This window comes from Empidonax traillii, unplaced genomic scaffold (genome assembly GCF_003031625.1).
Source record: "Empidonax traillii isolate 1590-97213 ecotype Southwest subspecies unplaced genomic scaffold, ASM303162v1 scaffold116:size1738432, whole genome shotgun sequence".
Taxonomy (NCBI): Eukaryota; Metazoa; Chordata; class Aves; order Passeriformes; family Tyrannidae; genus Empidonax; species Empidonax traillii.
In genome coordinates, this window is record NW_020955309.1 from 1000810 (window position 1) to 1013837 (window position 13028).

At 44.3% G+C, this 13028-nt stretch overlaps 1 protein-coding gene across 3 annotated transcripts in view; it reads right to left on the bottom strand.

Annotated features, from left to right (window-relative positions):
- The window catches only part of ZNF462 (zinc finger protein 462), a 92672-nt gene that overhangs the window by 45829 nt on the left and 33815 nt on the right, over positions 1-13028 (bottom strand). For all 3 annotated transcript variants that reach the window (XM_027882971.1, XM_027882969.1, XM_027882970.1), the window contains exons 2-3: positions 6483-6733; positions 387-5887 (exon numbers count right to left, since the gene is read on the bottom strand). In XM_027882971.1, coding sequence (XP_027738772.1) covers positions 387-5887; positions 6483-6702 — 5721 coding nt within the window. In that variant the 5' untranslated portion in view covers positions 6703-6733. The remainder of the gene's footprint in view (positions 1-386; positions 5888-6482; positions 6734-13028) is intronic.

The following is a 13028-nucleotide window of genomic DNA, read 5'->3' on the forward strand; positions in this document are numbered from 1 at the left end:
TTATTCAGAAGGACATGGATGCGGAGGATGGGACACTTGGTAGAGAATCTGCAACAAAGTACATAGCAGCCTTGGTACAAAAGAACAAGTAACTGTCAGATACAAATGGCCCCCCTGAAGCGTGAGAGGAAGGGAAGGAGATGAAGAAAATACTGAAGGAATGGTTAGGAAAGAACAGGGTTTCCTACAGAACCTAGGGACTTGTGAAGGATGGATAAGGAAATTAAAGCAGAGTGTGCAACTGACTTACAGAGCTCACTGGCACTCTGAGTCATTCACTAGCCTGTGGTCATGTGGCTGTCACAGGGAACATGCAAGTGGGCATTTTTGGGCTCCCCAGCGCCGAGCAGGGGGCAGAGAAAGAGACCAGACACACAAATCCTTACCCTCTCTTGTTTGAAATCTGCAAAAGCACCATCTGCATATTTCTGCTTGCTCAAAAGCTGCTTCCTCCTCTCCTGACGTTTGGCACGCTTCTGGAATTCCTCATTGTGGCCATTCAAGTGTGCAGTCAGCTCTACCGTACTATGCAATTTCGTATCACAGTGCCTGCACTGGTAGACAGGGCTCTGAGAGCGAGTGCCACTTCCCAGTATGGAAAAGTCCCTCTTCAAATCTTTGCTGTGGTGGTCAGTGTAATGCATGCACAGCAGCTCTGCTGTGCTGAAGGACAGCTTGAAACACTTTATGCACCTGAAGGGAAGCCACTCGATTTCCTGAGCCTCAGCCTCCACCTCAGGCTTTTCAAAGTCATTCCTCTCCTCAGCTGGAGCTGGCTTTTCATGCTCATCAGCATATACAGCAGTGAAGTAGCCCCCCAGCTTGCTCGCGTGCTGCTTCTTAGGGAAAACACCAGGGTGACGCTTCATGTAGTGGGACACAATGCCCTTCTTACTGAAGGACTGGAAGGAACAAAGAGAGCACTTCTTCTTCTCTACAGCCCTCCTCAGCTCCTCACTGAGCTGAGGAGTGTCATCCTTGGGAGGAGATGGAATGATCACTTTATTGGGTTTGTCGCTTACCGTCCTGGAGGCTGCCAGGCAGTGAGTGTAGTAAGCATCAATGTCATGTCTTTTCTGGTAGTGTGCCGCGAGCCCTTTGCGGATGGGGTTGGTGTATGAACACAAAGCACATTTGAAGAGGTTGTTCTTGCCCTCCGGTTGTGCCCGGACGTTGTTATGTTTGATGCGGTAGTGTCTCGCTATCCCCTTCCGGGTGGAGCAGAAATATTTGCAGAGCTGACACCGGAAAACTGTGTGAGACACTAAGTGAGAACTGGAGAAATGAGGTGCTGGCACAGAGACTTCCCCAACGTCCTCAGCAGCAATTTCTGGGGAGGCCTTGATTTCAGTCACCATGTCTGGCTCCACTGAGGCAGACACCTTTGGTGGCGACTGGGCAAAAACATCAAATTCGGGTTGATTGTGATATTTCTCATAGTGAATTTTCAGCTTCTCAAGTGTTCCGTGGGTGTAAGGGCAGAGTTTGCAACGATAAGCACCATAGCCTTGCTTGAAAATCCTACTTGTCTCTTCCACGTCATTCTGAGCAATATCAGTTGACTGCTCCACATCATGCACAAAGTCTTCAGCAGTGACTTTCACTGACGGGTGTCGTTTCTGGTAGTGTGTGAGAACGCCATGAATACGTGTATTAATGTATGGGCAATGTCTACACTTATATACAGCCCCTGGGTTAATGTCTATATCCTGAGCAAAGTCTGCTGCTTTCACTTTCATGCCAGGATGTTTTTTGCCATAATGGGTCAGGAGGCCATGCAAGTTGTTGTACTCAGACTGGCAAACTGTACACTGATATGGGGTGGAGGAGATGGCAGGGTTTGCAGAAGTCAGCTGGACAGTTTTTTCATGGGAAAGGGTGGGGTCTTCCGCACACTCTGCATCCTGGTCCAGCTGTGATGTTGCTATTTGGTCTTCAGAATCCATCCTGACTCCAGTTTCATCAGGTTGTGGGATGATTTTCTCAGCAGAATCTTTCTCCTTGATGATATCTAACAACACAGATTCATCTCCATTCATAGCCCAAGGGTGAAATGCTTGGTAGTGATTAGTAATATCCCAAATAGAAGATGCTTCAAAAATGCAATCTCTGCATTTATAGGTCTTCATCTCTGTTGGCATCACAAGGGCAGGAGGGGAGGGATCAGGACCTGCCCAGAGTTTAGTTGCCATATACGTGTAATCAACATAATGCTCAGGGTGTCTCCTTTGGTAATGCACAAGCAAACCACTTGGCTCTGTGTGTGAATAAATGCACCATTCACAGTGATAACCAGCCTCTATCAAGCCGTCCAAAAATGCCCATCTCAGTATGGAAGTCACCGTGGCCTTTAGGTTTGGGTGGTCCTTCTTGATATGCTTCCTCAATGCATAGAAGTAAGGGGACGTGTAGCTGCACTGCCTGCACTTGAGGGCTCTCAACTTGGACTTGTCCCGCTCAGAGCTGGAGGTGTGGGCAGGGAGGTTGCTGGCTGATTTCTTCTGGCTGCGGTCGCAGAGGCTGCGGATGGTGGCCGTGTGCTGCCTGATCACATCCGCGTTGGCCTTGAAGTCGCGGTGCTTCTTCTGGTAGTGGATGAGCACACCCTTCACGGTCCGATTCCCATAATCACAGTGTTGACAGAAGAACATTTCGTTCTCAGGAGGATTCACAGAGGTCTCGGATCCACCCCGGCCCAACTGCTGCATCGACACCGGTGGCCTCTGGATGCCAGGTGGCAGCTCCCCAGCCCGCATCATGGCTGCGGTGGGGGGTGCCTGCCTGATGTATTTGGCAGTGACCTTTATCTCCGGGTGCCTCTTCTGGTAGTGGACAAGCACCCCAACAACAGAGCGGTTACTGTAGGAACAGTGTTTGCAATAGTACAGTTCAGTGGAGAGGTCTGGGGGTGGTGGTGGGGGAGGTGGAGGTTGAGAAGCCAAGTTGGACAGTTTGGGGGACACAGGTGCCCCCAGCTCAAAAGACATTTGAGCCAGGGCAGAGCCCCGGTCAACAGAGACTACACGCATGGTCTTCTGAATTCTGAAATATGAGGCTTTTTCTTCAGGGTGCTTTTTCTGGTAATGCACCAAAACTGAATGCATGTTAGGGCTTGCAAATGAACAGACATCACAGTCATAAACAACCACAGTGTTGACTGAAGGTTCCTTCTGATTTTCACATTCGGGATTAAAACTCTTGGTGGCACTTTTGTTAAAACCAGCTGGCACACCAGTCCCACGAGCCACAGGGGTGGAGGTTGCCATAGTTTTTGGAGCAGAATTCAAGATCTCTCTCAGTGTCTGAGACTCTGTGTTCAGCCCTTCTTGCTGCTCAACAACATAGCTAGAAAATATCATTGCATTGTTAATTTTCACTGTGGGATGCATTCTTTGGTAATGTGGCATCAGGCTTCTAACATTTGGGCTTGTGTAAGAGCAGAAGCGGCAGCGGTAGATCAGATCAGAATGATCAAAGTTCAGTACATTCATAGCTTCAGGATGATGCTCCCCATAATGCTGCTGCAGGTCTTCAAAATTTGTGTAGTCAATATAGCACTCAAGACATCGATATACTGCACTGTGGTCATTGGGATCCAGGATGTACCTAAAGCTGAACTTAATGTAGGGATGCATTCGCTGGTAGTGGGTGCTAACACTCCTGGCAGATTTGTTGCTGAAATCACAGTGTTTACAATAGTAAAGCCTGCCAGAGTCACTAAACTCTGAATTCTCATTGTTCTGGTCAGTACCGTACATGTTGGACTGGCTCCCCAGAACAGAGGCATTAGGGCTCTGATGGTCCTTCATGCTGACAGCAGAATAATAGTCTTCCTCATCTTCAGACAAAGTGAGCTCAATCTCCGCTCCATTGGTCGAATTGTAGTCATGTTGCATGCTTCTGAAGCTTGTCTCCTTCTGGGAATCACTAGTCTCTCTGCCCCACATTTGCTGGGGTGCATAAGAACTGGAAACCTCTATCATTGGTTCTGTTTGCTCTTCCTCTCTGTCCAACTCCACCTCTATCTCCACTTCATTGTCTTCCTCCTCTTCCTCATCATCCTCCACATTAATCACAGCATCTTCTTGCTGCTTGTTTTGGCTGATCTTGCTCTGCAAGTTGCTCGCTATTTCATCAATTCTAGTTCTCTTTTTCACAGGAGAGAGATCTAAAGGGAAGTCATTTGAGACCTTCCTAGGGGCTTTTGCAACAAAGTTATTTTTAGAAGAGAGCCCAAGGATGGAGGTCTGGCTCTTCTTCACTGTGCTGGCAGAGGGGTGAGCATCTGCCTCACTCTCCTGTTGTGCATTTGATGGTGGCCCATCATATTTTGGCAAGTTGTCACAGAATGAATGCTTGTGCTGCTGATGAACTCTGAGGCCTTTCAAAGTTGTGGTGGAATAGTTGCACAGCGTGCACTTGTATGGATGCTGTGAGTGGGGCTGGGGTGACTGCTGTTGTTGCTGTTGCTGTTGTGGCTGCACTGGTTCTATCATCCCAGCAGACTTCCTGCCATTTATATTTCCACTGTCGTAAGACACTGTGCTGTCATTCAAAGACGAGGCAATGCTTTCAGCCTGAGAGTTCATAGTGTCCCAGTCTGATGTTGTTCCTGTGTGACACTGCTTGTGGGCACCAAGCTTTAAGGAACTCTTGCAGGTGAAAGGGCATTCATCACACTTGTACACAGCTGTCTTCCCAGACAGGTGGATGTTCTCAATGTGACGGGAAATACTGCGGCGGTGCATTGTCAGGAAAGGGCAAAAAGGACACTGGAACCTGTTCATATATCTTCTAAAGGGAATTCCCTTTGTTTCCAATAGCTTGTTGCCATCAGATCCCATCAGCTGCTCTGCAGACATTCCTGAGGCCTGGTGATCCATGGAGTTTAAGCCATTCTCACTGTCCATTTCATTTAGCTCTTCATCTGAGCTGGAGTCATTTAGCATACTGCTTGTTTCCAGGTCAGCAGAAGAATTTGTCATATCAGCAATTCCATAGCGGGATCTGTCAGACAAATTAACCATGCCTGAGTTGTGAGGTGACTTAGGCTTCATTTGAGGGTAAGACACAGAAGAAAACTTGGAAGATGTAGACGAGTTGGGCCTGATAAGGGAATTGCCCATGGAGCTCCTGAAGTTTGAGACATTGGCGTTCGACATCTCACGTCCCGTTGTGTTCATGGAGATATAATTAGAGTTTGGAGAGGCGTTCTGGGCACTCTTGCTCTGCACTTCAGGTGTGCTGGTTCCATCCTGTTGCTGCCTCAGGCTGGACAGTATTTTCACCATGCTGCGGTGCTTCTTCATCATGTGGTCACACCAGCGTTCCCTCCGAGGTGTCTGGTAGCTGCACCACTCACAGCAAAAGTTGCCCCTAGACTTTGTCAGGGGCTTGACCATTGATTCCAAAATGCTTCGCTCCACCACTTCTGCAGGCAGCTCCTTGCAGGGTTCCTGCACTGGCACAGAAGCAGATGTTGACTCAGACACAGCAGCAGCAGCAGCAGCAGCAGCAGCAGGAGCTGAACTCTCTTTCAGGTTGTTTTTATGGTACATTTTCTGGTGCTTAATAATCCTTGCGCGCCTGGGTGACTTGTAGGTGCAGAACTGGCAACTGAAAACTTTACCAAACCCTTCATGCATCATGATGTTGTAATTTAGGGAACTAGATGCTGGTGGCCCCACTGAGCCGCCCCCAGCCTGTGCTCCATGAACCTTCCGTGTGTGCTCTATGAGGAGGTTTTTGGAACGGAAGTAACGCACACAGAACTTGCACTGAAAAAACTTGCTGGTTGGTTTAGGATTTTGAGCCATGTGCTGGCCATAGAAAGTCTGGCTCTGGCTATAGTAACTTCCAGTCCCCATCTGACTTGTTGCATTTTGCCCTAAAATGAGAATTAAGGAGTATATGTAAATAAATAAAATAAAATGGCTTTTCCTCCACCCACCCTGTATGAATAAGAATGTAACCACATCTTGAATAGACTTCAATAATCACACCAGGATTCTCTCCCTTATGGTGAAATTTACAGACCTGGCAATGGTCAGAAAAATTACCATTATGCAAAATTTCTACACATATATGGCTGTGGTGTACAGTTTCGGATTGGCAATTTCCAAAAATAATCTTCTTGGGGTAGCATACTAATAAAAATTGGAAATTTTGAGGTGGTTCATGGTAGTGAAGAACAAGCATGAAAAGCTGAAAATGAAAAAAATTATATGAAGAACCACATGAAAAGAAGGTGGGAAATAAAACCATCCTCCATGTTTGCATTTGCAGAAAAAAAAAAAAGCCATGGTCAGGACCAGTACATCTGATGATAGATATCTACTTTGCTAACATAAAAATAAAGATAATGCAAGTTTTTAAACCACATTAAAGGCAGAAACTTAAACACACTGAAATAAGCAACATGTAAAATATGGGGTTAGAGTTGAGATCTTAGACTTGAGATACATCTTGGAGTTGAGATTTACCTGCTAGTTCATCCGGAATTGCAAATTCATCTTTTACAGAAGAAAATTCAACCTCAGTCTGGTTGCTCGCATTTATGGAACCAGACCTTGGCTGGGTAGGACTTTCCTCAGAGACATCAGTTGGCTGCAGAAAAGCAGTGTGAACATCCTGAATGTGAGCTTTTAGGTCTTCATAAGATGGAGCTCGAAAATCGCAGCCATCACACTGCAGGACCTCCATGGTTCAGGTTGATCTTTTACATTAGAAAGTTCTGCAAGAAAAACAAAAGAAGGAGAGAAGAACAAAGAGATGTGTTTACAGCAATGCTATTGGAACAAATACTGAAATTACTTAATACCGAGCTTTTTATGCCTCAGCCATTTCCAGAGATTCCACAAATACAGCAGTGTGAAACTCAACCTTTGTTTACAACATTAAGTGGCATCTATTCAGATTCACAAGAAGTCCTACCTAGGTAGCTCACAAGTTGCTGACTCCACAAACAGTCAACTTTCTGACAAGTGACTATTGATTCAATGGACTTTGTCCTCTTGGTTTTTCCATTACACAGGGCTGTTATTCAGAATTTTGTCTTGTCCAAAGACCACAATCCATATGCTGAGAAATGGCAAGTTACTCTCAGTCATGCACTGAAATTTATGATCAGAAGACAACAGCTTCTGCCTCTGTGAGACTCATTCTAACCTTCCTGGGAGTTGCCAATTCCTGCCTCATTCACTAGCATGCATCAAAAGCTTCTACAGAGAGATATTTGCCTTTCTTCTCAGTGTCCTATCACTCCTGATATTGGTGGAAAACCCAGACCTAACTGCTAGGTTAGATGCACTCACAAGAACCCAAAGCAAAGAACCTTGCCCTATTTCCACCAAGCTTTGTAAGGGCATCTCCATTCTTTGTTAAAGTGTTTACAGCTTCATTTTAGTCCTTTCTGGGACACGACCTTTGTGCCTTAGCAGCCTGGGGAATGGAGAGAGCTGGAGGAAGAAAAGGATGGTAATGGGACTAACAATACTAAAAAAGCACAACGGAAACATGAGTTACAAAGACAGAGTCATTATGACTTTCTTGATTTATGCAGAAGCCCTGCATACCTTGAAGTACAAAGCAACATAAAATACAATGAAGTATGATGGTTCCGCTTGTGACAATTAATCCTGCAACAGAGTTTCATGTGTCTGCACGTGAAAGTGAGGGGCCACAAAGCACAAGTCAAACAAAAGACTTAGACATTCCTACTCTGTGCAGTATTGAGGCACAAGAACCACCTTCCCATGTTAACACAGAAATTACTTCTCTAAGCTTCCAGGCACTGTGCTGGAAAAAAATGACAAACCGAGCATTTCAGATGTCCAAGACACAAGAGCAGCCCAAAGCACTTTAAATTCTGTGTTCATTTTATGTGGAGTATGAAGCAACCTCCACAGTGAGGAGAAAGCTCCAAAATATTAAGGCACAGAAACAAGAGGGTACTGCAACAGGATTTTAGATGAAAGAATGCTTCTTCTGATAGCCTGCTAAAATAAACTTCTAGCAAGTCAAATTCCGGACAGTCTGAGCACAGACGCTCTCCACATATTTACCTACATTACTTTGCAGGCTGCACTATGTCCTTCTCTCCCCCGACTCCCTCCCACCACCAATAAAGAAAATGAATGCTGCACAAGCTTCTTTTCAGCTAACAAAGTTACAATAATCGAGATACTCAAGCTTTTATGTGCAAGCACCAGACCAAATTGTGTGGAAGACGTTGCTATCTGCTCTGGATCAAATTACAGCAGTGAGTGAAGCCCCACCCCACGTCTCCTTTAGCACAGTCCATTAGACCTGAAAACAAATTTTTCCATGGAGCAGACGACTCCTGCATTTAGAGCACTTCACAGAAAAGCAGATCATCCAGTTTTCACTACCCATCCCCCAAGCTTAGTCCTTTCATCTCAGCCAAACAAGCCACAGCTCTGCTGAATGTGTTTATCACACTTTCAAGAGATATGAGCCCCTGCGTCACTGAAGCTTTAAGACTCACTAAGCTGCCCTAGTCCTCTGAGCTTTGGGAGCAGCCATTTTAGCTCAGACAACTCCTGCACTCAGAGGCTCAGAGCTTCTTGCCTGTGCACAACATGGCCTCACTTAGCTTCAGTTCAAGCACACCAGCCTTTTTTTTTTTTTTTTTCTCCCCCTTTTTTAACTCCTCGGGTGATGCTTTAAAAACGAGCATCCCCAGAACACATCTCCTCTTGTCCTGCATGACTTGCCCTCCAAATCGTGTTGCTGCTGTCCCCCTGCACTCAAACTGCACCTTCTTTCCCTCAGCAGAGGTTGGGGTTTCCCAAACCATCTCCTAGGGTTGGGTTCCCCCGTCCCATGGATGACTAATGTGACAGTTCATATTAGAAGCACAGCATTACAGCACCACTGGTCCAATCTGTCCAAAAAGCAGGGGAGACACACAGCTGAGGCTCCCAGGAGAAAGAGGAGCAGAAGGAGGAGGCATAGCGGGGGAGTGAGGGGGAACGGCAGGCGGGGGGCCTCCAGCCTGCCCTGTCCCTGGGGAGCTCTCCTGCTTGGCGCAGAAGACACACCACCCCACTCCCCTGCCAGATTCCAAAGTCTAATGACCTTTGTTAATCACCAGCCAGCTTGTCTGCATCAGCAAACCCTGCCAGCAGACACACCCTTCACACAAAGGCTGTTAGCTATGCCTTTTAAGAGAGGTTCTCTGAAGGCTCCATTGTGTAGAAAAAGAGAAAAAACAACACACGCATACAAGAATCTCACTCCTCCCCCCTCAACCTCCCTCACACGCCCCTCGAAAACTTCAGACCCTTTAGAAACATCACCAGAAAACGCTCTCAGCTCTCCTTTGGAAACTTCAGATCAGCTTACGAAATACAAAACCAGAAGGGAGACTAACACTGAGGATCTGAAAAAAGGTAATCCTGGCAGCTTCAAGAAGTAAAAACCACCACCATCCCCATCTCCAGCATACCCTGCTGCTTGGAGAAGGTATCCTTAAGGATGCTCGTTGCTGTCTAGACAAGCTTAAACCAACCTGTGTGTTGGGAGATATCATTAATAGTTGCTGATTACAAAACTGAAGACGACTCTCTAATGGGTTCCAGCATGAATCTCAGCAGGGTCTATAGCACAGCGGCAGCACCAAGTCAAAGGAGAAGTTAACCTTCCTGCAGCTGTGAGGAACAAACATTGGGTACAGCTGAATGGGCTTCAGTTTGATGTTTTACCATGCATCACACTGAAAGCAGGATGAAGCACTTTGTAAGGAATTCTGCTCTGCCATTTCCACATTCTTCTTTAAAATTCAGGCATTGCATGGAGGCTAAAAACACAAACTGCCAGTTCGAGTTCATAGATCAAAAGAAACTGTAATACCATATGTATCTTTTTTTTTTTTGTCTCCATTGGATATGACACTGAGTGAGACACACCTACCGACCAGCAAAGAGCATTTTCAAGTGCAGGTGTTAATACCCTGGTGAGACACATCCAAAGCAAAGGAGGCAAAGCAAAATTCATACATTTCCATCATGGCCAGCTAAGGAAACACATTCCATAACCCTTCAAATTTTCAAACAATGGAATTAGAAAATGCAGAGGGGAATGAAGGTGGAGTGAGAGAGGAGTTACCAAATCTACTAACTCAACAGCAGTACAGTAAGTGTGGGAACAAACCAACCCCAAACAATGAAACAAAACCACCATGAAATGAATCCATAAATCCCACAAGCCCTTGAACATATTCACATGAGCTCTCTTGAGACCACATTGCTTACAGATAATGGGACTTCAAAAATGCCCTTACTAATGCAATGCTAACCTCAGCAAACATTATTAAAATGCCATTGTCTAACTAATTTGCATTTCCAAGCTCTTCTTAAATATATGGCCTTAATGCTTAATATGAGGATATTCTCATTTTTCTGATGAGCAAAAAGCTTTTAAAACATTGGGCAAGAGATTCTCAAAGCCACAGTTTTAAAGACTCAAGGTGGTCTCAAATTGTCTTCAGCATCCTTTTCTACACTCACAAATGCATGAGAACATCTGAGACGCAGTTGCATTAGATTTTGAGGTTTTTAAAAATCCAAAACAAAAGATAATTGTGCTTGTTGAACAACAGTAATTACAGAATTTGGCAGCAGCCAAAGTAGTACAAATCATTATGTTTAAGTTTGGTTTTAAAGCTTCAAAATACAAAATTAATTGTGAAGCCCAAGGCATTGACCTCAAAATTGAGCTTCTGTGGTTTGACTGCCCATCCGTTATATTTTGAGATGGAGTCAGCAGAGCTTCTAGAAGTTAAGAATATGCACATGCACAACCATAACTGAAAAGGTCAGTCAGACCACACAATGTGAGCTTCCAGCTCAGCATTAGTAACGTGGCATGTAAAACAAATGAATCCCTAGTTCTCCAGGCCTTTCTATAGTCAGGTGGTATTGGCGGTATCTTCATCCCTACGTCAAACATGCAGGTTGTGCACACAGATTTCATTTTACTCAGGGACTAGGTGGAGCTGAAAGGAATTCCTTCACCAAAAGTGCAGTCAAGCGTAGAACAGGCTGCCTAGGGAAGTGGTTGAGTCACCATCCTTGGAGGTATTTAAAAGATGTGCGGATGTGGCACTAAAGGACATGGTTTAGAGTGTGCTGGTTAAAGGTTGGACTCCGTGGTCTTGGAGATCTTTTTGAGCCTTCCCCACTCTACCAGAAATAAACCAATAAACATTACAGCAACGGGATTCACCCTAGGAAGTAATTACATATAAGACGAGCTCTCAAAATTCCCAGGAGTAACACCTCAAGCATTCTTCCCTGCTAGAGAAGCCTGGGTTTTCTAAGGCACCAGGGCCCACAGCTGTGCTGAGAACCTACCAGCCGTGCCCGCCTGGGCTCTCGGCCAGGTTCAGCTCACATATGATGGAGCTACTGCTCTGATGTCTTTATGTTTGGGGCTTGTGGCTTTTTTTCCCCTCTTATGTTTTTTTCTTAAACACTTTTTATAATATGAGATCACAACAGGGAAAATGAGGACTAAACAAGTAAAATCATAGGAGTAATGCAAAAACTTACACATTTGAGAAACTGGAAACCTGAAGGCTATTCCAACCGGAAGAAGCCAGCCTCATCTTTCATTTATGAAAGGAAACTCCATAATTAATTAAGAATTCAAAGAGTAAATTCAACTCTCAACTACAATCAGACAAACCTGCTCAACTCGTGCAGTTTTTTCAATGACCAATTACTCCAATAGTCAAGCTATTGGAGTTCTTGGTCCACTGAGGACTGTCTTTGGAGTTACTTCTCACAACTGATAACAACATAAACTAAATTGAAGTACATGTTTATTTCTTCACTCCTTTTTCTTTTTCTTTATTAACTTGATAGAATTGGCTCTTGATAGAACTCCATGGGTTGGGTTGCAACTCTCCAGTATACTTATTCTGTGGTTTGTATTTTCATGTAAAGGAATTACAGCTTTAATTATCAAGATCTCCACACTCATGCCCAGTTTTGGGTTATTTATTCTATTTTGACAATCAATAGAGTTATAACCATGAGATAAATATATTAACTGATATCTGTGATTTTCTCACCCATTCTTCTTGTAAATATTTCTCTTGACCTACCTGGAAATACATGTTGCTATGAAAGACACTTTCTGGAAAGAAATTCTTTTAGAAATTCATTACAACTCAATAATAAAAACAAGAATCTAAACTGAGAACTCATTTTTGTTTTAAAATGTACTTATCCACCCACATGCAAAACTGTTTGAACCTGAAGTGGGCTTCAGATCTGATTTCACTAAAGAAGGTCTTCCTACTATAATTCTTTGTACAATGTCTTTCAAACTTCTCAGAAATCTCCCTGTCATGAAAAATAGAGTGACCAACTTTGTTGATTCCTATACAGCTAATACTTATTTATGTTCCTGAATATACACATTCTTTTAATATATGTGATACCATAGTATGCATCATTATAAAGCTAGCTCATAGATTGTGAAATCTTTTGCATTTCAAAGGAAATATGAAACACATTATTCTTAATGCTTGTGGAAGAGATCCTACACATTACTAGGAGCTGCCAGAGGATTTTTTTTTTTTTCAGTTCAAGAAGAGAACAGGGATTCACAGCACCTCTTACATAAGTGACCTAAAATGAGTCCAGATGATGGACACATTGCTATCAGTTCAGCTGGTTCATTAAGACTATGAGTTTTTTTAAAATGGGGGGGGGGGGGGGGGGGAACCAGGCAAAACAAAGAAACAAAAAACAGAACCCCAGAAAAACATGCTTACTGAATATTAATGCATATTAGCCATGCCACTGTAAGATCCCAGCAGAATAAAGGCACACCATGGCTTTTACAAGGAGATATGAAAGAAAGGAGAATCACAGATAGTGGCACAGACTTAGTTTCTACAGGGTATTTTGAAGAAAATCCAACAGTCCCCAGTCTCAAGCAGACACATTAAACTTCCCCAGCAACAAAGACAAAAGTCTAAGATGGAATACTTGATT